This window comes from Drosophila melanogaster, chromosome 2R (assembly GCF_000001215.4).
Source record: "Drosophila melanogaster chromosome 2R".
NCBI lineage: Eukaryota > Metazoa > Arthropoda > Insecta > Diptera > Drosophilidae > Drosophila > Drosophila melanogaster.
Genome location: NT_033778.4, coordinates 7,012,093 through 7,033,501, shown reverse-complemented (window position 1 = coordinate 7,033,501; position 21,409 = coordinate 7,012,093). Strand labels below are relative to the sequence as shown.

At 39.5% G+C, this 21,409-nt stretch overlaps 5 protein-coding genes and 1 long non-coding RNA gene across 7 annotated transcripts, besides 3 other annotated features; 1 reads left to right on the top strand and 5 right to left on the bottom strand.

The window, feature by feature from the left end:
* Positions 1-268: 268 nt before the first annotated feature.
* On the bottom strand, positions 269-4,591 carry Tsp42Eg (Tetraspanin 42Eg). Its single transcript, NM_078909.4, has 5 exons — positions 4,344-4,591; positions 1,590-1,754; positions 999-1,175; positions 757-930; positions 269-692 (listed from the first exon to the last, which is right to left on the bottom strand). The coding sequence occupies exons 1-5, from the start codon at positions 4,401-4,403 to the stop codon at positions 612-614; spliced, it is 657 nt and encodes a 218-aa protein (NP_523633.1). The 5' UTR covers positions 4,404-4,591; the 3' UTR covers positions 269-611.
* Positions 4,592-5,419: 828 nt separating this feature from the next.
* Positions 5,420-8,492, bottom strand: Tsp42Ef (Tetraspanin 42Ef). The gene is made up of 5 exons (NM_078908.3): positions 8,061-8,492; positions 6,345-6,518; positions 6,122-6,283; positions 5,861-6,058; positions 5,420-5,800 (listed from the first exon to the last, which is right to left on the bottom strand). The coding sequence occupies exons 1-5, from the start codon at positions 8,115-8,117 to the stop codon at positions 5,729-5,731; spliced, it is 663 nt and encodes a 220-aa protein (NP_523632.2). The 5' UTR covers positions 8,118-8,492; the 3' UTR covers positions 5,420-5,728.
* Positions 8,493-9,405: 913 nt separating this feature from the next.
* Positions 9,406-10,106, top strand: lncRNA:CR44172 (long non-coding RNA:CR44172). The gene has a single exon (NR_073849.1). It is a non-coding gene; the product is annotated as a long non-coding RNA:CR44172 (long non-coding RNA).
* Positions 10,107-10,382: 276 nt separating this feature from the next.
* Positions 10,383-10,787: a mobile genetic element.
* A 1,374-nt stretch (positions 10,788-12,161) lies between these two features.
* Positions 12,162-12,199: a mobile genetic element.
* Positions 12,200-12,755: 556 nt separating this feature from the next.
* Positions 12,756-13,369, bottom strand: CG43647 (uncharacterized protein; the record flags this gene model as incomplete). Its single annotated transcript, NM_001273826.1, has 4 exons — positions 12,756-12,865; positions 12,919-13,045; positions 13,106-13,206; positions 13,267-13,369. The coding sequence occupies 4 exons, from the start codon at positions 13,367-13,369 to the stop codon at positions 12,756-12,758; spliced, it is 441 nt and encodes a 146-aa protein (NP_001260755.1).
* Positions 13,370-13,530: 161 nt separating this feature from the next.
* Positions 13,531-13,648: a mobile genetic element.
* Positions 13,649-14,111: 463 nt separating this feature from the next.
* CG43646 (uncharacterized protein) lies at positions 14,112-14,742 on the bottom strand (the record flags this gene model as incomplete). The annotated part of the gene is made up of 4 exons (NM_001414103.1): positions 14,112-14,209; positions 14,269-14,407; positions 14,472-14,557; positions 14,619-14,742. The coding sequence occupies 4 exons, from the start codon at positions 14,740-14,742 to the stop codon at positions 14,112-14,114; spliced, it is 447 nt and encodes a 148-aa protein (NP_001400991.1).
* A 397-nt stretch (positions 14,743-15,139) lies between these two features.
* Tsp42Ee (Tetraspanin 42Ee) lies at positions 15,140-21,248 on the bottom strand. 2 transcript variants are annotated; one of them, NM_078907.3, is made up of 5 exons: positions 21,167-21,248; positions 20,386-20,469; positions 16,127-16,489; positions 15,876-16,067; positions 15,140-15,812 (listed from the first exon to the last, which is right to left on the bottom strand). In NM_078907.3, exons 2-5 carry the CDS (start codon positions 20,443-20,445, stop codon positions 15,741-15,743), a joined length of 687 nt encoding a protein of 228 aa, NP_523631.1. In that variant the 5' UTR covers positions 20,446-20,469; positions 21,167-21,248; the 3' UTR covers positions 15,140-15,740. The 2 variants fall into 2 exon arrangements, with proteins under 2 accessions (NP_523631.1, NP_001260753.1); NM_001273824.1 differs by lacking the exon at positions 21,167-21,248 and adding an exon at positions 20,949-21,017.
* Between the last annotated feature and the right edge of the window lie 161 nt (positions 21,249-21,409).

The window sequence follows — 21,409 nt, the reverse complement described above, 5'->3', positions numbered from 1 at the left end:
ATTAACCCACAGATTCGTTGGCTGCTTCGGATTCTGTCGCCATCCCGTCCGGTCCGGCCCGATCCGATCCGACCCGTTGGCCAGATGCAGTGGCCAAATAAATGCCAGGGGGAAATCAAAGGCGAGCACGGTCCGCAGCGAATAATACCAATGAAAACAACCGACCGCCCACGCGCTCTACAAAAATGAGCCAGCATGTGGCCACCCTCACCTTTTGGCCGCCACTCCCCTCACCTCATTATCATAGGAATGATGTCAACCGATCTTTAGATCTTCAGATCTTCTGGATCTTCGGCCAGATTCTTTATTTGACTTGTCTCCTCGAAATGCTGTTACAGAAAATTTGTGGCTTAGGTCGAGCTTAGTGTAGATTAAGTTACATTCTAAGCGGAATATAGAATCCGCTTCAACATTGCAGTTATCCAAAGTGATAAATAGAATACAAACAACGCACTGCTTTCGGTTTGCTTGGCTTAAGTAAATTTGTTTTGGAATCTCTATCGAGTTTCGGCTTAAGTATTTGTATGGAGAGTTCTTTGGCCTTAAGTATGCGCAGCTTAAACTTGAATTTTCGAAATGCATTTCAATGTATTTCAAAATGGTATGTGAACCTATTTCTGATAGTACTTCGAGCGTCGCCAGCGGTTCACGATGCTATTGGCCAGGACATAGGCCAACAGGGCGCAAATCAGCTGTGAAGGAATAATTGGTTTTCATTATTGAACATCATCTAACTCTCAATAACTCTCTACCCACCTCCACACCCAATAGCACCAGGGAAACCAGATTAAATGTCGTCCAACGATCGGCGATAAAGTCCAGGAACTTTTGCCGGCATCCTTCAAGATTCAGTTTGTCACTCTCGCCGTTGTAGCAACTATTCGGGGGCAGAATGTAGTCCGAGGGCCCCACATTGCCGCAGCAATCCAACTAAAATAAATGGCATGAAAGGGTCTTATTGGGCACCCCCACCTTTTATAGATCTCGTCTCAACTTACCCATCGCTCGAGGCTGGCAATCTGACTCTGGTTGCCAGGCTTGATTGGCACCGGCTGGTCATTCCACAGTTTATCGAACGTTTTGTCCACGTTAATCAGCAGCGAGGTTTGGAAAACCCACAGGAACCCAACTGCTAGAACTTCCAGTATGACCAAGACAATCAGAATAACAACGAACTGGGCAGGCGACAGAGAAATATAATTATAATTTAAATTCAGATTAGTATGTTTTATAAGACCACTTTTTTTAGTGAATTCAATAAATCTAGAGAAATCTCAAATATATAGAACCAATACATTGGTTTCTAAAAAAGCTTTGGTACCTACAATTTTTTAAGTTCTGGGAACCAAGAAATTTTAATTTCGGTCCATAATTTTATGAATTATTTGGATTTGTTGAGCTTTACGGGCATAACATACAGTATAGAGTATACTTTTACAGTGCGAAGAGTATACTATATTCGTTGAAAAGTATGTAAGAGTTTGGAGAAAGTGTTTCCGACGCTATAGAGGATATATATATACTTGATAAGGTTCCGCCTAAGCCGCCTAAATGTATGGTTTATTGTACTTAATGTACTTCTTACTTACCACCTTAGATGTGGCACTGCTCTCCCGCGCTGCTCCCAGAGCCCCGAAAAGGGCGGTCAGAACGACGACCACGCCCACCGCGATGATGACGAAGGCGGCCGTGTTGAAGTGCTCGAATTTGTAGATGATGTGCACACCAAGGCCGATAACAACCAGGCCGAACAGCTGTCGAAATGGGGAGAAGTGGATGATTGAAAAGTTAAATAATTCAGCTTTGTCCGAGAGGTGATAAAACCGTATCGCCTGAAGGTTTTCGCGTTGAGTCAGTATGCAAATGAGGTTTCTCTCTACCGAGAATCAATGGAAACAATCCAGGCGTTCGGCTGTGTGATTAAATCTTAGTTCTTACAAAGATCGCCGCACAGCGATGTTTACTCATTCTCGCCGAACTAATGCCATCATAGAGCTATATTACGTATACGCAGAGTTGTCTCTAGAAAACTGCCTCTCACTTTTCGAGTGCATTGCGGTTGCATTTTAAAATTACCGCCATGACTCACTAGATCCACAAGCACAACGCTACATTTCGCACTCTCCTGCCAAATGTAGGCTCTTCGTAATTTGGCAGCTTGCCCAGAGAAGCGAAAAGAATTCAAAATCCAATCCCAATACCGAAAGTAAGTTTTCGAAATGCGTAGTAATTACAAGGCGATGATGTTTGCACACGGCAACCTGTTGACGCCAGCAATTTGTAAATTATTTTTACAATTGTCGTTGGCAAACAAGAAAACCAGTCGGCAAATACGTTGGCTTTGACGAGCCACGTTTGTTTGTCACCCCAACTCAATGGGCCCGGCTTAGAAAACGCTTACGAATCAGCCCAAAGCCTACGAGGTGATTATGAGTGATTTCGACGATTAATAACGGCAGCCATGACTGATTTCGAGTGTAATTCCCGGTCAGAAACGTTTTGGTAACCCTAAACTGGGCGTAACGCTTTATTTTAGGCTCTGGATAGTAGGCAGTTAAATAAATATTCACTTAAGGCTGAATTTAATGAGCTTTGTTGCCCAATAAGGCAGCGGGTAAATATCATTTACATTAATAGAGTTACAATCGACACTGGCCCATCAATTAATGCTTATGAGACAATGGGATGAGCTGTAGTTCAGCAGACACGTCGACTGAGGAGACATCTGGCACTGTTTTGTGGATGAGCGAGTGTGTATTGCGCGCCATTTAATTGTAATTTATTATTCCCCGGCGCCCAAAATCCCGCAAAGTCCAAATAGGCGCTGACACGGAAAACCGAAAACACAAAGGCACGTTCTTGAAAGCCCGAAAATCGAAAACAAACAAATTGTATTAGTTGAGGAAATGCGAGCCAAGCATGCCACAATCTGAATTCACTTAGGACCATCGACCCATAGTTAGACTTTGTGATTGAGTACCGCGCTATGCGACTTAATTCGAAGCAGAACCTTATGATCGCCATTTGCACAGGGAACAAGCCCGCCCACTCAACCGGTGATATCGAAAGCGGACTATTACGCCCGTCGAGATTGTTTAACGGGCCAAGAAGACACTCAGGTGATGTCTAATAAACGCGATAAGATCGCCATGTGTTGGCAACAGAGAAACAGCAACGTTTTATTAATTTGCTCCCATTTCCCCACGCAGACAAGCAATTAAACGCAATTATCACCAGACTAACCAAGGTCGGACTTCGGCAGAGCAGTGCGGACAACTAATTTGCATATCCGTTGATAAGGGGGACAGTAGTCCGCTGAGTAGGCAGATCAAATGCCATTGCCAGAGCTCGGAATCAATGTTCAAAAACGTACAGGGGACCAGATTTATGTGGGTTTGCTGTCGGCATGGGAGCACTAAAGGCTGAGACACAAAGGTTAAGCCCTACCCTAAAACATAATGAAGTAATTTCAGTTTCAGCCTGGGCTCCAGCATAATTGAAATCTCTCAACGCGCAATTCAAGAGTTAACTCGCCTGGAACCAAATGCGGAAAATCGCGCATACGCCGTGTGGTGCGCGCTGGCATTTCCTCGGCCTTCAGTCGCATTCCAATGGAATCAAACGCCAGAAAGATGCCCAAAACGTCTAGGAAATGACATCAACAGATATGTATATGTACACACGGCCCAAGCCAAAATCTGGTTCAAGTAAATCCAACTAAAATAACAGCGAATATCTAATAAAAATTCTGTAGATTTTGTTCAGGGTTAAGTGATGGCGTGGGTGACCAAGTTTCGACTTGGCAGACATAAAATGTTGAAAGCCAAATAAAAAGCTCAATAGAAAATAAACAAAATACAAGCAAATATCTAAATATTATATCATTTTTAAAGATATTTTTGTGCGGGTGAAATTCGCTAGAACATGGTGCCTTTTAGAAGAGTTTTTCCCTATCTGGCTGATGTAAAAGTATTTGCCTCAACATTCAAGTGAATTTGAAAATGAAACACAAAAACAAACAAAAATAGCAAAACAATATTTATGCTTAAGGAGGCGCTCCAATGTTTGAATTCTGTGCAATGAAATAAACAAATGTCACGTCAAAGGCTGATGGATTTGTGAATGAACTTGGGCGAAGCTGGAGAACGTTTCTTGGGCAAGAACTGGCATTTGGCCAAAGTTAAGTTGTTTTCCTGCAATTAGCCTTGGCTAGAGCTTCAGCTTAATTACTGTCGTCGTGCTGTTTGGGGTCACCAGAGTTGCGCGACAGAAATACCTGCCCCTTAACGCTTAAAACATGTAATGCTTAATCTTTATGGATGCTTATAGTATATAATACTCACAGCGAGGATAATATCCCAAAAGAGGGCAAAGCCCTTCAAAACGTTTGTGGAGCAGGCCATCTTGCCAATCCAATTTTCGGAAACTATATATCTATTGTTTCTTTGCAGGAGGTTACGCGTATTATTTATAACACTTGGCAACTCGCGGCTTGTTGACAATCGGAAAATATTTATTTCGGATCTAACGGTTGCTGGGGTTACCCAAAACCGGGCTCATGCTCACCGCTCGACTGTTAACTGAAAACTGAAAACTTTTCCAAACGTTCCGACTTTGTTGATAGCGCGAAAAGCATTTGGCGAACAAACGGCGGAAATCGGAACGAAAGCTTCGGCACAACGTGTGGAATCGAAACATTTGGCCGCAAGAGCGCAATGATTTTGTGCTCAACTAGATATTTACTTATATATGTTCGTTAGCGTGTACACAGAAAACAGAAATAGATGACGATCTATTTGAATAAAATGGAAGACGCGGTGGCCCATGCTAGTTATACCCCTTACTCGAAAAAATAGGGTATGTTGTGCACGTGAGCAAGGAACAAACATTTCCTAAAAACACCACGATATCAACATAAGCTGACTTATCTGCTGAAATACAGAACGACGATTGTACTGATCCTTTAATAAAACACTTCATTAAAAATATCATATTTTTTCCAAAAAGTGCAACAGGCTTGGAAAGCTAATATACCCTGATTACTTTGAGGGTGTGTCGCATCTCATAGTAATAGTACTCTGACTGCAGCATTCTCGCTTTTTTTATTTTATTTTTGCCAGTAGAAATATTCGGTTTATAATTAATTTCCATTTGAAACGTTCATCGTGTGTATTTATTTTTTGGATACCAAAGCTTTTCTATGTGTGAGCAACATAACCGGCAGTTTTATTTTTAAATATAATATCGTTTGTATAATTTATACAAGCAAACCACAAATGTGCCCCACAATGTGTGCCCCAATACGTTACTAATCAGGTGTGTGCAACTATATGGATAACTAATTAGGTTAGAATAGTAACGAAACACGACCCAAACACGCTAAATATAATGTGTTTTTCAATAATAACAGAATGAAGTAGGTGCTTGACTTTGGTTCGATAAATTTATTTAAAAGTATGTTGAAATAAATAAAACTAAATCTATTTTACTTTTCTTAATCTTAGTTGTGAGTTGCCCTCTGTATTTCACTGAAATCAACGTGTGAAAAGGGATCATTTCAGTGCACTGTGCTGATTAAATGAGTTTCAATTTCGAAAATATAACAGCAATACCCCAGTCTTGAATAACGCTCAAGACCTGCCAAGCCAATTAATTAATAGTGTAATATTCTTCAGAAATTTAACAAGTCGACTGCCAATCCCAGTTGAGTATTTTCAGGTTTCACTGTCTAAAAGTAAGAACGTCGAGCATCGTTGCGAATGCTGTTGCACAGGCGGCAAGAGATGACACTCAGCAGGAGCTGCAAGAGATGGGGACATTTTAAAAACAGCGCTCAGTCGTTCGCTTTTGGGACACCCACCTCGAAGCCAATGAGTACGAGGGCCAGGATGTTAAAAATCTTGGTCAAGTGTTGCCAGTAGTTCTCGAACTCCACCCGACAGCCGGTGTGGATCAGGTTCTCCGGCTTGCTCTTGTCGTGGTTTCGGAAACATGTCTCCGGCGGCAGTCGTTCGTTGACGATGTAATCCTGGGGACTTCCACGACCGCAGCACTGGAACTACGGGTATATGGGTGATTATCAGTGTTTATGACTCTAACTAGAGCCCTGCTGTCAACTCACCCAGTTCTGGTACAGCGACATGGCACCAGGGCTGTTCAGTTCCTCCTCCCAGGTGGCCTCCAGGGCATTAGCCAGGTTGGAGGCCACCGTCTTCTCCTGGGTGATCAGCAAGTAGACGACGGCGAACTGGGCAATGATGACCAGGCACAGGAAAATAATGAACTGCAAGGAAATAGAACCGTATACCACCATGCTTAACAGTAGACACCCATCCTTGACTTACCGTCACTGTGCAGCACACGTTCTCGCGCCAGGCGGACAGGTATCCCCAAAGGACAACCAGCAGGGCAGCAGCCCCGAGTCCCACGTAGCCGTAGGCCGTCAGCTGACCGATCTCGTTTAGGTTGTAGGACACCGCCACATAGATGCCGAAGGATATCAGCACCAAGGCTAGCAGCTGTGGGATCACAAGTCCAATATTAGTAGGGAATCTTGGGAGCTTCTCGAACGGAATGAGCATTCTGACCTCATTAGAAATACATATATGTTGTTCGTTTAGCTCAAGTAATACAATTACTAGTACCGAAGACCGAAATGAATTGTCTGCCTTAAATTTATCTGATAAGATAAGAATACGTGCGTACATACAACACGATTTAAGTTCAAGTTGAAGACTTTCAAAAAGATTACAATAAATCAAGATTAATTACATGTAAAGGGTAACACTTTATCATAAATTTGATAAGCTTCAACGCTATGAATATATATATATATATATATATTTAATATTAGTTAGATAATTATAAGGGTGGCGCTCGACAGCTTTGATAGCTTTGATAGCTTTGATAAGAGACCGCTGAAATCCCACAATCAAGCCGTCCAAATTCAAATTGGCCGGCAATACACATTCATAGACATGTTGTTATTGTATAGTGTTTGTTATGTTATTCAGCTTATCTTTCCTTGCGAGTGAAACTCACTGAATTGGCAATAGTTACCTTCGTCAGCAACCCATTTAACTAAAGTCCTGGTACTTGTGGCCTAGTGTTCCATTTCTAGTGTTTTGACCTCGCACAAGGCGTTAGTTGGAGAGCCCATTCGGGGGCGTCCTCCAGGCTAGCCCATCTGGCGACAGGGATAGACGCCAAGGAAGTTGGCGGGAACGTGGTGTGGGAAACTAGGGACTGGGAAGTCGAAGAAGGACACCCACAGCAAACAATTCGGACAGGACTGCGCACACAGACAAGGTCACTCGATTACTATTCATATCTGATACGGCGGTATCGCAGCGGATAGCTTGTTTGCTAACGCGCTTGTTTGAGTGGGTTTGAATTATTCAAATTCAGTCTCTGTAGCATTGGGATAAGTTTAAAAGGTGACGTGAGGCGCTCATACAGCGATGATGTTTCGATTCGAAAATGAAAGGCGAGGTGCAAACATCGGTGATTAATTCGCTAGCTGTTTCGATTTAGCTCTGATACGAGTGTGACTGTTTTCCGATTGCAATGGATTCGTCCGAAAGTCATGAGTAAGCCGAGTCCCTGCTGCAAGTCCAGATATCGATTGGAAAATTTCGAATTGATGAGCTGCCAGCGGACGGATAGCCCGATCGTATTATATATGCTGTGACCTCTGGGGCCATCTGGTCCTTCTCACCGCGGCTTGCAATTAAATTGTATAAATAAACCAATAAACTATAATCGGGGAATTGGGTTCGACCATTAGACGGTTTTACTGGTGTGTTTTACACTCCTGCCAACCAAAAATTAACACATGGCGACGGTTCCCATACTAAAATATGCCGTGTATATATGTACGCAGGTACACTTAAAGTTGTGCCATTTGATAAGATGATATATTTCGTGCATTGTTTGGGATCGTTGCGAAACCAACTTAAGTGGTCGTTGTACCGTATTCTTGTTTACAACGCATACAATTGACGTAATCGCTGGAGTGGGCTATCTCGGGTGTGGGCGGGAAACTAGCGAAAGTAACTCACTGTGCAAAGTACGTCCAGGGCGTAAACAATCAGCTTCACACTCGACGTGGACGCCATGGCGGATGATGCTCCTCGGATTCGTTGGGGGTCGAGATGCCTGAAATTCCTGGAGAGCCGCCTGAAGAGAGAGCAAGCTGCGCGAAACTTGTTTTCGTACTCCTCCGCTCTCTTTGAGATCGAATCGGATCAGTGAGATCAGCGATGTTTCTATATCTCTCTATCTCTCTCTGGGCTCCCTGTACGTTATCGATACTTTCTGGAAGATCGTCGCAACTATGTCGAATTTCCTCAATCTAACAGCGTGCAACGTAGCACCACCAATGGTGGGAAATTGTCGGAATCAGCGAGGCACTTTCCCGCAGCGAGTTGAATGACTCATGGGCGAATGACTCGGATCAGGTGCGGTCTGTCCGTCGGCTAGAAATTCACTGAACGGCGCTTCTACTGCCGGCTATCTCTATCTCTTCTCCGAAGCTTTCGAAGTAGCTTTTGCGTGCCGAATGACATCAACGTTGCCAGGCTGACAAGAAAAGCTGAGTGGCGGGTCCCAGAAGTGGCTTTTAAAATATGGGCAATGTCTGTTTTAAACTAGTTTAATGTTTGCTAAAAATGAAGATATAATCATTACTAGCATTCAATACAATCGCTATTCATAAAATAAACGTATAATCTCAAAACAATCAGTTTTAAACGTAGGAAGAATAATATGTGAAATATAATGTGAATAGTCAAATTTAAAATTAAAATTTATGAATAATACTTTAAACTTTGATACTTAATACTTTAATTTATGAATACCAATGAAAGAGTGGAAAAAACACTCACTGCGGTTAGGTCATAGTGGAAGTGGGAAAAAATTTACCGAAGCGAGTTTCTCGACTACGTATACCCGTTACAGATAATTGAATAGAAGATAAGTAAAAAACCTATTCGAGTTTTGTGGCTAATTTATACCCTTTACTTGTAGTGTAGAAAAGACACTTTTGATTAGTCTTGCTTTATTATTAGTCTTGCTGGTTTCAATAGATATGCCCAACACATTTGGGCCATAAAAACGTTAATAAAATATGATTTAGTGTACCAAGGCATTTAGCAATAGGTTTAATAATGGCGCCAATTTGAGAAACAGTAGCTTTCGTACGTTTATATCTTCCTTGCACTCTCATTAGGCGAGTACCGAGTATCTGATAGTAGAGTTGACCTAACTTTCTATTTTAATCTTTTTATTCAGTTGTTTGTATAAGCTTACCACAAATTCACGATAATACGTAAACACAACGTACAGTGTGCATATACTGAAAGCTGAACAAACAAATTTGATTTTAAATGATTTTGTTAAGTCTAAAGATAAAAACGTGTTTATTCTTACCCTCCAAATAGGCAGATGTAATGGCTTCGACCACCCCAAACTGGGAGCTATGTTTCTGGCAGTATCCCAAAACCCACGCAATATGAATATAGTTAACCCATGAAGACAACAAGCCCCAAGAAAATATTATAAGCTTAAACTTAATGAATAAGAAACATTAATAATGCAATTAATAAAGGATCGCCAATGGTGACAAACCTGACACTTGGCACAAACCAAAACGAGACCATAGGCAGAATTGATTAATTGAAAAATACCAAGGAGTGTCCACAGATCTAGACATTCTAAAATATTAATAATTATGGAATGATGTTGATATATTTATAAAATATGAAATTACCTTCAGTCATCGAAATATTGAAATCTGATAAGAGTAGAGACATAAGCTAAATAAAACAATTAAGACGGTATACACCCAATTATATTTAACTAGAACACACCAAATATCCATTGCAAATCAAAAACGGGAGATGCAAAATTATCATGAAACTCTTACACATCGCACGAAACTTCGACTAACACTTTTCAAACTAAAACCCTAAGGAAACTTTTATTAATTGCAAAAGCCTTTCCAAAATGTCCCATTAATATTAATAGCTAAGTTAATATATTAAGTGGCACTGTGGGTGGCAGGACACATAGGTCATGACAAAATATCAATCGAAAAGTGTGGTTATAAACACTAAAATCCTTTATTTTATTTATTTATTTATGTAAACTAAGTCTCCTCCTCGGGTACACATATTTATAAGTTATTGTAAAACCTTATAATTTATAGTATGAAAATATAATTTAATTTCTCTCGGTGTGGAATGGCTGTTTGGTGATTTTTTAATTATTTTTCGATGTAGGGTTAAGTCAGGCGTCACTCATCATATATATTTTTGATTTTTATATATTATAATATCTCAACGACATGAACTTTTCACGACTTGACTCAGTCGCCACTACACAAGAGAGAATGCTATAGTCGTGTTTCACGACTATCAGATACCCGTTACTCAGCTGGAAGTGCGAACGAGAAATTTCAATATTTATTTTGGGAATAATAAAATGAAAAAAAGTTTAAAAATTTTTCAAAACTGTGTGCGTGACAGGTTTGGGCGTTTTTTGGGCGTTATAGTGGACGACGCAACCTTTTTTTGGCCCATAGATAGAAATTTAAAAAACTAGCTCAAAAGTAAAAAAAAATATCAAACCATTTTTCAGAAGTGTGGGCGTGACGACATCTGTATCTCTAGAATCTGTATGCTTAATTTCAACAGTCTAGCTTTTATAGTTCCTGAGATTTCGGCGTTCATACGAACGGACAGACGGACGGTTATGGAGAGTTCGACTCCGATATTGTTCCTGAGCAACATTTCCCTCTTCCTTTTACATACTTTTAAACCTTAAATGTGTGTTTACTTTTATACCCCTTACTCAAAGAGTAAAATGATATGCTAGACTCGATACAAAGTATGTGACAGTAAGACCTGTGGTAGAAATCACGGGTATTATAAGAACTAGAATACTGACATTCTAATATTGTAACACCCGCGCAGCTTTACTTTTATTTATATATAATATTTTTGTGGTTTTATCATAATCTGAAGTTTTCAGCTAAGAAATTATTTTGCAACTTTAATCCCAGGATCATTTTAATCACGAAATAACACTGCGTTTAAAAGAAAATCTCTTCTGGTCTTTTTGATTTTCGAATTTAGCACCTAAACAGTTTATTAAAAGTTTACATCCATTCGCAATATTTATTAAACTTTATTTTGATAAGCAGGACAGTTGTTAACTATTAAATTAATACTAACTATTTCCACCTCCAAGCTCCATCTGAACTTCTTTGGTAGGACAATATTTCAGGCCTTTGAAATTCCCATAAACTGAAACAAGTGAATATATAGCAAAACCTAAGAAAATTGAAGAGAAAGTTTTAAATTTAAGGTTTTCAAAATAACGTATACTCACAGATGTGCAAGAAGTGGAAAATTGAATAGGCATCAAATTTGTTAGCGGTTTCCACGAAAATTAAGACGAATACTTCAATCTCCAATATGCAGAATGTTATAATCCAGAAGCAGAAAATAATTTTAACCTGTTATAACAGAATGCTTAAAAAAGATAGTAATTTATTTGTACCTCACCAACTTTGAATTTCAGGTAATTCAAAAAGAGTCCAGATCCCGCCAGAATGAGTGATAAGAACTCCATGGTAATCAAAAAATCTTTATTTCGATACAATTCGCGATGCATCTCTGGTTGAGTAAAACGTACAACTGTATATGCAAATTCAAAAATAAGCGATATTACGGCGCTCAGGAAAAGTAAAAGTGTTGCAAAGACAATGCATAGTGGTTTGCACATTTCGATGTTCCGGTTCCCTTTCAAAATTCGAACTAATAGGATGAGGTTTTCCTCTGTTTGAGTAAACAAAATATAATAATAGCAGCACTTCAATTATAATTCCGCGTAATTAGTTAATGTCATTACACTCAGAAAAAAATAATGAAAATAAAAAAAAATAAATAAAAATAATAATGCAGTAATTATGCTTTTAAGAAAAAGGGTACATACGTATACCGAATGATATATTGTGTATTAAACACGTGCAGAGGGTATATTCATTTCAGTCAGAAGTTTGTAACACAGTGAAACGGAATGGAAAGAAGAATTTCTAAAAAGTTTTTTGCTGATAACATGAAAACTGACAGACTAGTTTGCGTACAAAACTGACAGACGAACGCTAGAGTTTCTCGGCTATCAGATACCCGTTACTTCTTACCCGTTAGTTATAGTTTTTGAGATTTCTACACCAGCTTTTCAATTTCAATAGAAAGTTATAATAACGTTCTATTCCGCAAATATGTATGTTGTATATAAATTAAAATTATTACTTTATAGTTATTTAAAAAAACTATTTTTATTTTATTATTTTTTAATATTTATCTTTTCTTTAGGATTTTCTTGAATTTTCAAATATGTTTAGGATTAAAGACTTACACTGAAATTATTTTACCGCATTGTGAAATTAAAATTTGCTTGGTTATTTATAATTTATTTTATATTTATCGGAAAAATCGGATTTGTTTATCAACGTTGGCAGAGTGCTATACTTACGGGTTGGATAAGTTGTTAAGTTAATTTTGTTTGCCAAAGAATTGAAATTTGATTCCGTTTAAGCTTTGATGTCTTAATAACCACATAACTTAAAGCTAAATAAAAACACACTTCTCAATCAATTTGAATACTGAAATTAGTTATATATATTTTAACTCGGCAGGACTGTTTTGGGAAGTTATTTCCCCTCGGGTATACACATATCATATTAAATACTAGTTATCAGGAACCACCCTGAAAATGTTTTCGATCAAGTGGTTTTTAACAATCTTTTTTGCTACCAGCACGTGCAACAGGACCAAACTGAAGCTGAAGACCAGGAAACCTTAGGATGGAAGGCAAAGTAATAATATTTACGCCCGTCTACTTTTGACTTACCAAAGAATATAATTTGCCAATTCCAAAAGTGATTTTTTGTTAGAATAACAGCATAGACCATATAAGAAATCTCAAGCACTATTAACTCAAAAGTGACAATTATCCAGTAGAACAGAAAGTGAAATTCCTGAAAAATAATTAAGTTGAAATTATATTGATTTTATAGAAAATTCCTTAGCTCCCTTACTGTGTAATTCGACGATACCCACAGCAATCCACTGGCGCCGACCCAAGCCGACATTATTAACATATTTTCAAAATTAATTGGTTCACATTTCTCCCAGGAATCTTTTAATCATAAGATGATCGATTAGTTTGGTTCATTTGCAGCCAATTTGAAAAACTTACAATATTTGAAGCAGTGCACCAGGCAAGGTAAAAATTTTGTACATAAATAATGTGTGAATGGAAAATAAATGACAAGTGCTAGGTAACTTAGTATTTTCGGCATTATAGTCGAAAGGTCAATGTAGACTAATAAAGTGTATTTCCGAAAACCATGGGTAACTAGAATGTAAGGGTAATAATCCAGCGACATCGTTTTATTAATTGACTTTTAGGTTTATTTGACAGGTTAGGGGAAATTACAACCATTACTGGTTTCATTAAAGTGTAGAAGGAGCTGTTTTCTACCATATAAAGTATAAATATATTTTTTATCAGCATCACTAGTCTAGTCTATTTGACCATGTCCGTCCGTCTGTCCGTCGAAATCTTGGGAACTATAAAACATGCAACTTTAGAGACATCAATATACGTTGAAATTTATATTCGAACATTGCCACGCCCAGAAGCCTAGACTTTCGGAAAACATTTAAATTTTATTTTATTATTTGCTTTAATAAATGCAATCGATATGACAAAGCATTTTGGCCACGCCCACTTTACCGACCACAAACTCTATGTCTTTGCAAACATACTTCGACATGCGAACAAAATGTTAAAACTTCTCGCTCGCACTAACCGTGTAATGGGTATTTGTTAGTCGAGGTACTTAAATTTACCACTTCCCTCTTTTCTTGGTAATTTTATCCGCAAAGTACTACCATACATACATATATGCACGAAGAAAGTACGATCTGATGTGGGGTTGTCTGATCATAACTATCATAGAAATGATATGGTGCCGGAGGAAATAGGAAGTAAAAATACAAATTTAAAAAAATACGATAAGTTTCGTTAAAAAAAAACGTTTAATTAGTTGTCGCTTTAAATAAAATGCCTGAATCTTCTGGTGGCCTCAGGGTTCGGGTATAGCTTGCGACTGTTAGAGAGGAGACCAACATAAGCCCTGAAATTAATAAATAGAATAAACGATCAATATTGCAATAATCATACATATTTACCTACCGATACCAAAGTAGTTGTGAACCTTTTCATTGGTACCTAAATGTTCTCCTTGGAAGTCGAACAGGATCAAGTGTAGAACAAAGCCAGCTAAAATATAGGTCGAAGTCATCAGAAGCCACCAGTGCAGATAACACAGATCCTATACGCAAAAGTTCGGCGGGGGTAAGAGTCTTCTTATAAAAAGAAATGGAGCCTTCGCAAACCTTCAACTTGATTACGACCATTAGGGCTCCGCACCAGCTTTGCATTGTCCATAATATGTAGTAATTTTCTATTCCCGAAGTGAAATCTGTGCCAAATAGTAAAAAAATGTATTTCCATAGTGTTAAGCTTATAATATTCTGCATCACCTTGTGGTCCATGAACCTTAATATAGTAGAAATGTATTACTAAGTTGACGGTCACAAGAAAGTTTATAAAAATGGCAAAGATAAAAATCAGAATTTTGAAAATGTGCTCGAGCAAACAGCACATGACTGCGATTCTGAGCTGAACTGATCTATGCTGGCACTCAGAAAACAGGCTAAAGCTATAGAACATTAAAAAAAAAAAAAAAATGAGTAATGGCTCTAATTATCGAATTTCATTAAGGAATCAGCGTAGTTGCGTAAGCAATTATATTACCCGCCATTATCGCAATAATATCCTTGGCGAGCGCACACAAATTTGAAGTGGCCGTGGAAGCCCAAAGGGTATCTAGTAATTCTATTTCTAGTAATATCTAGTTCACATACGAGTATATTGCTTAATAAGCTAAAGTCGCTGCCATGACAACTTGAGGACATAACAAACCGCCTGAAGGCGAGCAAATTATTACTGGCATCAGTTTTCGTTTTCAGCCCCTGAACAATTGTATAAACGCAACGGTATTGGTATATAAATACATAGTAAATGCTTTATTCATAAATTTCTTATGCAATTCGAGCTCTCGATTATTGACGCTTCTTCCAAATTTAAATCTTTCCCGGAGATTCTCCTTACAAATATGAATCGAATGAACAATGTACTTACAAACATATATACCAGTATATACATATGTTTATTACAAATTTATATTTCTTTTCGCATTGGGACTCTCAACAGTTTATAGATTATATCCTTAATTTTGAACAAATATATCATTATTAACGTGTTTATTTTGTTAATGTGTGGGGATTCGGTTTAACAAGTAAAACGTTTGTACAAAGGCTTTGGAAATATCTTTGTTTGCTCGTTCGTTCGATAGGTATAACATGAATTTTACCAGAAATACATAGGATATCAAAAATGTAAGCATTTCATATCGCCTTAAACTAAGCTTCTTCTTGTTTTTCCGTGACAAATATCCACTTAAATGGCTTATTTCAAGGTGTTATTGTGTATCCCGTTGTGTATGTGCGTTCAACGACTGTAAAAGTTAATGAGAATGTGAGGTGTGTGTGCTACTGGATGTGGGTGTGCCTCTAGATGTAGTTGATGGATACACCTATTGCTTAGTAGGCGTTCCGGCGCTTGTAGTTACGCACGTTGTTGGCCAGGCAGCAGGCAAAGATAAAGCCGATCAGCTAAAATGGATATTTCGTTAATAAAGCGGCTTGAGAAACTTATATTTAGCGTATAATTTTCACCTCTATTCCGATGAGGCCGATGCCCACATATTTAGCGTTATCAGATCCAGTGGTCATTAATTCGACGAACTTTCCACGGCATCCCGGGTAGTAGTTAGTCGGGATCAGGCACGAACCGCTGCAACAACTTGGGGGCACCAAGTCTCCCTTGCCGATGTAGTCCAGAGCAGAGCTTGATCCGCAGCAGTGCAACTAAAGATTGCGTTGTGAAGTCATATATATGGAAAGTGCTTGGTTATTAAAGCACTTACCGATTTCTGAATGGTGTCGAAGACACCTCCCTTATAAGTATGTTCAGAATTCCATGCATTCTCGATAACGTTTCCCATTGCGTTCTCAAACTCTTCCCTGTGGGTAAACAGCAGAACAACGAACGTCAGCTGCAGGATCAGCAGGATCAGCAAGAAGGTGGCATAGCTCATGGTCATGCAGACGGATTCGCGAATGGCACCGCAGCATCCCAGGAATGAAATGAAGACCACAATCGAGCCCAAGCTGATAAGAATGATCGGCATAAGAGCCTGTATCGGGAAGCCCACCTGTCCATTAACTTCAACTACACCGATGCTCTTCAGAATCAGCACGCCATAAACAATGCCCAAGATGCCGATAACCTGTAGGCGAAGAAAGAGAAACAAAGGGTTAGACATAGTTTTAACTTGGCGATAAAATGAACTCAATAAGCTAAAGACAAGACATAACAGATACATCATAAGATACGCACTGCATTTTCACTTCTAACAAACAGCTCTAAATATAGTTCAAATTAATCAGCTCGGTCTCGTTTAGTTTAATTGAAAGTGCCGGAGTGGAAGAACTTTCGCAATTACCATGCTAAAAAGACTTAATTACCACAGAACCCAGTAGCTGACCTCAGGGATTCCTGGTCAGGCTCAGGCACGCCATAAGCGGCGCATGGTTCATGATAATTAAAATAAGTAAGCGCGTTACGTAATTCCCCACTAAAATAGTTTGCTACCACCATAATATTGGTCCAAGAGTATTTGCTGCCCAAACAAGGCTAAGGCCGTCCGATTCGCTCGGATAAGATAAGGCAGCTCAAGATGAGAACTGAAAGCCAGCCGAGGGACGCGCATCCCGTGACATTCACACATGACAATGCCACGGAAATCTCGACCAAGTCTGCGGTACACCGTAGTTTTTGATTTTACGGCTGGGCTCAGTTCAGCTGGTCAGACAATGCAAATCAACTTTGATCTTTCGGCAGGAACGAATGGCCGACTTGCAGCCCCAATTACGCGGTCGGTCATCAATTGAATCTGCTTGATTTCATTATGTGTACATGATGCTCGCGGCCACTGTATCTGTATTTCTGTATTCATATCTAAGTGGCGTGTGGGCTGCCTGGCTATAGCTCCACAGATTGAAAACTAGAATGAAACGTTGGCGGCGGTGGCAGCTGGATTTAATTCCGTGTCAAAATCGAACCAAAAGTATTTTCAAATGCGAACAAAGGAAAGCAAAACCCCGGCACTCTGCTAATTGTTCCACTTTTCCAGCACCAATAAACAAAATGCGACATGAAAACAAGAGTTTTCGTTTGGAAACCTGTTTGCAGCCGCCAACTTTTCCTCCCCAGCTTTTACTCATTTCAGCCCGATTTCGGCTAACGCGGACATTACACAATCCACATAAATATGGCCGAGACAATGCTGTTGGCCACATTTCGCCCAAAACTGTTGGCGACAGCTTCAATGACGTCACACTGGAATGAGAATACAATGCAAATTGCTTTTGCAAATACCAGAAAGCCCTTAGCAAGGGTCTGAGATCATATTGCCGACAAAAAAAAAGCACAAAATTAAACAGAAAAACAACCCTCAAGGGAAACGAAAATAGTTGAGAGTTTTGCGTACCGCAATAAAAAGATAGATATATATTTATTAATGTGGGGAACCACACCCAACGATGTGAATGGCTCGATTGGCGCCAAACTGCCTGCATCCCCGAATCGAACAAGTAAACTTGAGTGTGCTTAGGTAGGTGGTGGGGGGACATCAGTTTTGAGCTACCCGATGAGCAACAGGACAAATGCGTGATGGGAATGCTCAAATGCAAGATTAAAGTGTACATTTTAATTGGCGTAGTCATGCAATGAATATATGTCACGCTGCATCGAACACAGATGAAAAGATATATACACTATCTCAAAGCTTTTTACATATAAGGGGACGACTTTTTGAATTGTTTTAAAGAAATCTGGATATAAAACCTTGTGCACCTATGAGCAAATTCAAGCAAAGAACTATCATAGTATAGTATAGTAGAGTATACTATAGAGTATACAAGACACGTACCCTAGAATGTGAATCACTTTCCCCATACCATTCCAATACAGAAAATTCCTTAGAAAAGCCGAAACTCAACTATTGACACGTCATCGGACAAAATTCGAGGCGATTTTCGATATTCTGTTTGGCTTTGGCTAAACGGATATACATATAAATATTTACTCCAGAAGTTGTTTGCACTACAACTTGTGGCACAGGAAACGGCTATCGATAAGCTGAATGCAGGTCATTCAATACCAGTCGGCCTTACACTCATGGCCGGCACTGCACGCCCTTTTACCCGACAGCAGCTGTGACTGACTTGTTGCGCTAATTATGGCAATACAGTTTCGTCATATGTTCTAGCACACTTTTTGCCAAGGGACTGGGAAAACCCCGCTCACACAGACTGAGGAGTAACTAACATTAACATATAACAAACACCTAATTTGACCGAAAATCCTATACTTTACGAGACTTTCAATGAAAATAATGCAATTTTTATGGGATAGTGGAAACCAATGTGTTTATCATTCTGACAGTAATCGAGTGGTTTTTTTTAAACATTTTTCTGAAAAACTGCGAACTGTTGTTCTGCCATTTTGCTTGTCGCTGCTGTTTTTCAAGCGTGGCGGCAGCTTTTTCACTTTTAGCTGTGGTGGTGCTCGGCGAGCTCTAAAAGCGGCTTGTTAATTTATTTGGCTTGTCTGTCAAGTGTGCTATGTACTCGGCTATATACTCGATCGGGCCAGATAAATATAAACACGGCTCGCTGTAAGTGTAGACTGTTGTATACTACAAACTTCGGCTCTGCCAACCAGTTGATTGCTGTTACCTTTGTTTTATCACTCTTCTTTCTATAGAGCAACAAGTTTTTATTTTCGTCCCCGCTTTGGTTCTTTCTGCTCATTTATCTACTTATGTATGTACAGAGTAAAGAGGAAGAAGAGTAATAGAATACCATTGCGAGATGATAATACTTCGTTTATAAATTTTTATGTTGTGGGATTTTTCAGCATAGTTGATAACATTTTGACCGCAGCTGTATCGTTTTATATTTATAATTCGTTTCGCTTTTCGCTTTGTTGTTTCAAGTTAGTGACTCACATACATTGGCCGTGTTTTTGCAGGCGCCTTAGCGAATGCAAAGTATTCAAAAATTTACGATGAGTACAATATCATTTGCTTAATTATTATTTTAAACGCAGTTTGCAGGCTTTTGGCCCGGCAAGGCTATCACGTGTGTGTTCGTGGGAGTGCTCAAAGCCCATTTGAAACCCAAAACTCTACTTTAAAAATGCGCTGAGGGCGAACATGCAATCGTGTTTATAAGAGTTTAATATTACACAGAAATGTTAAATGAAATCGTATCTTTTTTCTAACCAGAAAGTGTTTACGTACTCATTTGTGAAGCAAGGGGATGTGGAATTATTTTAAAATACCATAATTATAACTCTTCAATAAGTTGGAAATTGATCCATAATGAGCACATAAGTTATTTTATGTATTTAAGAGTATGTATATACATATGTACATATGTGTTTTTTTATGTTTTATGTGCATATATAAATATTTGTATACATATTCCTGTTTTATTAAACTATATTTAAACTGATAACTAACTTTTTTTTGGCATAGCTGAAAATCCATATCTAACTAAGGAATTGCGAGTCTTTTTTTAATTACCGGAAATCCTTTCAGAGACTTAGATACAAATTTTTGACTGTTAGGGATTTATTCATTTTTCTTGCAAATCCCAGCCATTTGTGATTTCGACTTTTCAGAACCGGGTTGTTTCGGCCCCAAAGCAAACCGTCCAGTTGCTGGAATGGAAGCTGAACGGAAGGCGTCGGCGATGACATCACCAGAGTTCAATAACGAGTCTCAGACTGAATCAGCGGGCAAACAACAGAAAAGCACGAGTTCTCGACTTCTCAATGCGCCGCGTCTCTCCAGGGGCATATAACTAAAGTTTCAATATATCGTGGATATACATATACGCGGATTTATCACTGGATAACACACTGTTGAGTATGCACAATGCACACGGTGTATGCGAATGAATTTATCGACTCTTATTTCGACAGCACTTTCGTAACATAGTGTCCCATTGTGGCTTTCACGCAACTCTTTTTTACCGGTTTTGTATCGGTTTCGATTTCGTCGGTTATAAACCAGAAACGTAAACATAATCAAGACACACACATATGTATACTCACCGACACAATGGTGTTGAATATGAAGAGGATGTATTTGACCATAGATGTGCCGCAGTCCATCTTGATGTTGCTTTACTGTACCGTCTGGAAGGGGAAGCGAAAAGAGCGCAATCGAATGCGTCGTATTAAAACGGGTGTGCAAATGAATCAATTGGCCGGCTAAATGTACATTTTCAAGCGAAATCACGTAAATAAACGAAATACACATGGGTTGTCAGGGGGAGGGGGGGGGGGGTTGGTAATGACAAGACTAATAGAGAGGGCTGCTGCTTGAGGCCAGTGGCGATAAGGCTTTCAGAAGCATCCCATTATCACCCCGTTCTCTTTGGCGCCCTTCCGAATGCGTTGCCCGGGCAACAACAAAGGCAATAACAAATGCAGCGTGCCCGCTGCGGCAACAACAACAACAAAAATGCGGACAACAGACAACGAAGGCCGCGTCAATGGGACTCGAAGATTCAAGTGGGGAAAATGGGAAAAGTTCACTGCACTTTGTCAAGGAGAAGAGGAAGCGCAGCATACGCGCCGCCCGACTCCCTTGCACAACACTTTTCCACACGTACTACGCAGTCTTTTGTTTTCCTGCCTTCTCCTTCTCCTCGTCCTTTTTTGCACTGCTTCTTCTTCCCAACCACTTTTTGCGGCGTGCAGCATCATTTGCTTTTGTGCTCTGGCGAGCTGGGAGCGCCAAACGAACACCACTCGTTTCCGTTTGCAGTTCGCTGGCTAATTCCGAGAATCTCACTAGCTTTAATTGGTCTAGTTTAGAGAGCATCATTACCTTCGACTTTAAATTATCACCAATTTATATTCCAACGAAATACGCGTCCGTTCAAGTCGAACAGCTTTCTGTTAGTCAGTGTGACCGTGGCGGAGCGCTCTTATAACCTCCGATTCGCCAAAACAAGCCCTAAATATGCCAGCAAAAGTCAGCACAGCAAGAGAACTTTGATAAGGAGCGGAACTTCGGTAACCGCCTTTCAATTGCACATTTCCACTAGATTCCATTGAGCTAACACCTTGT

Excerpts from the sequence above, each read along its gene's own strand:
- Tsp42Eg (NM_078909.4), bottom strand. The coding sequence starts at position 4,403 with ATGGCCTGCTCCACAAACGTTTTGAAGGGCTTTGCCCTCTTTTGGGAT. Across the intron at positions 1,755-4,343 it reads TTTGGGATATTATCCTCGCT|CTGTTCGGCCTGGTTGTTAT; the intron begins GTGAGTATTATA and ends CCATTTCGACAG. Across the intron at positions 1,176-1,589 it reads GCAGTGCCACATCTAAGGTG|TTCGTTGTTATTCTGATTGT; the intron begins GTAAGTAAGAAG and ends TCGCCTGCCCAG.
- Tsp42Ef (NM_078908.3), bottom strand. The coding sequence starts at position 8,117 with ATGGCGTCCACGTCGAGTGTGAAGCTGATTGTTTACGCCCTGGACGTA. Across the intron at positions 6,284-6,344 it reads ACGTGTGCTGCACAGTGACG|TTCATTATTTTCCTGTGCCT; the intron begins GTAAGTCAAGGA and ends ATTTCCTTGCAG. Across the intron at positions 5,801-5,860 it reads TCGTACTCATTGGCTTCGAG|CTCCTGCTGAGTGTCATCTC; the intron begins GTGGGTGTCCCA and ends CATCTCTTGCAG.
- Tsp42Ee (NM_078907.3), bottom strand. The coding sequence starts at position 20,445 with ATGGACTGCGGCACATCTATGGTCAAATACATCCTCTTCATATTCAAC. Across the intron at positions 16,490-20,385 it reads TATTCAACACCATTGTGTCG|GTTATCGGCATCTTGGGCAT; the intron begins GTGAGTATACAT and ends CTTCGCCTACAG. Across the intron at positions 15,813-15,875 it reads TCGGCCTCATCGGAATAGAG|CTGATCGGCTTTATCTTTGC; the intron begins GTGAAAATTATA and ends TATCCATTTTAG.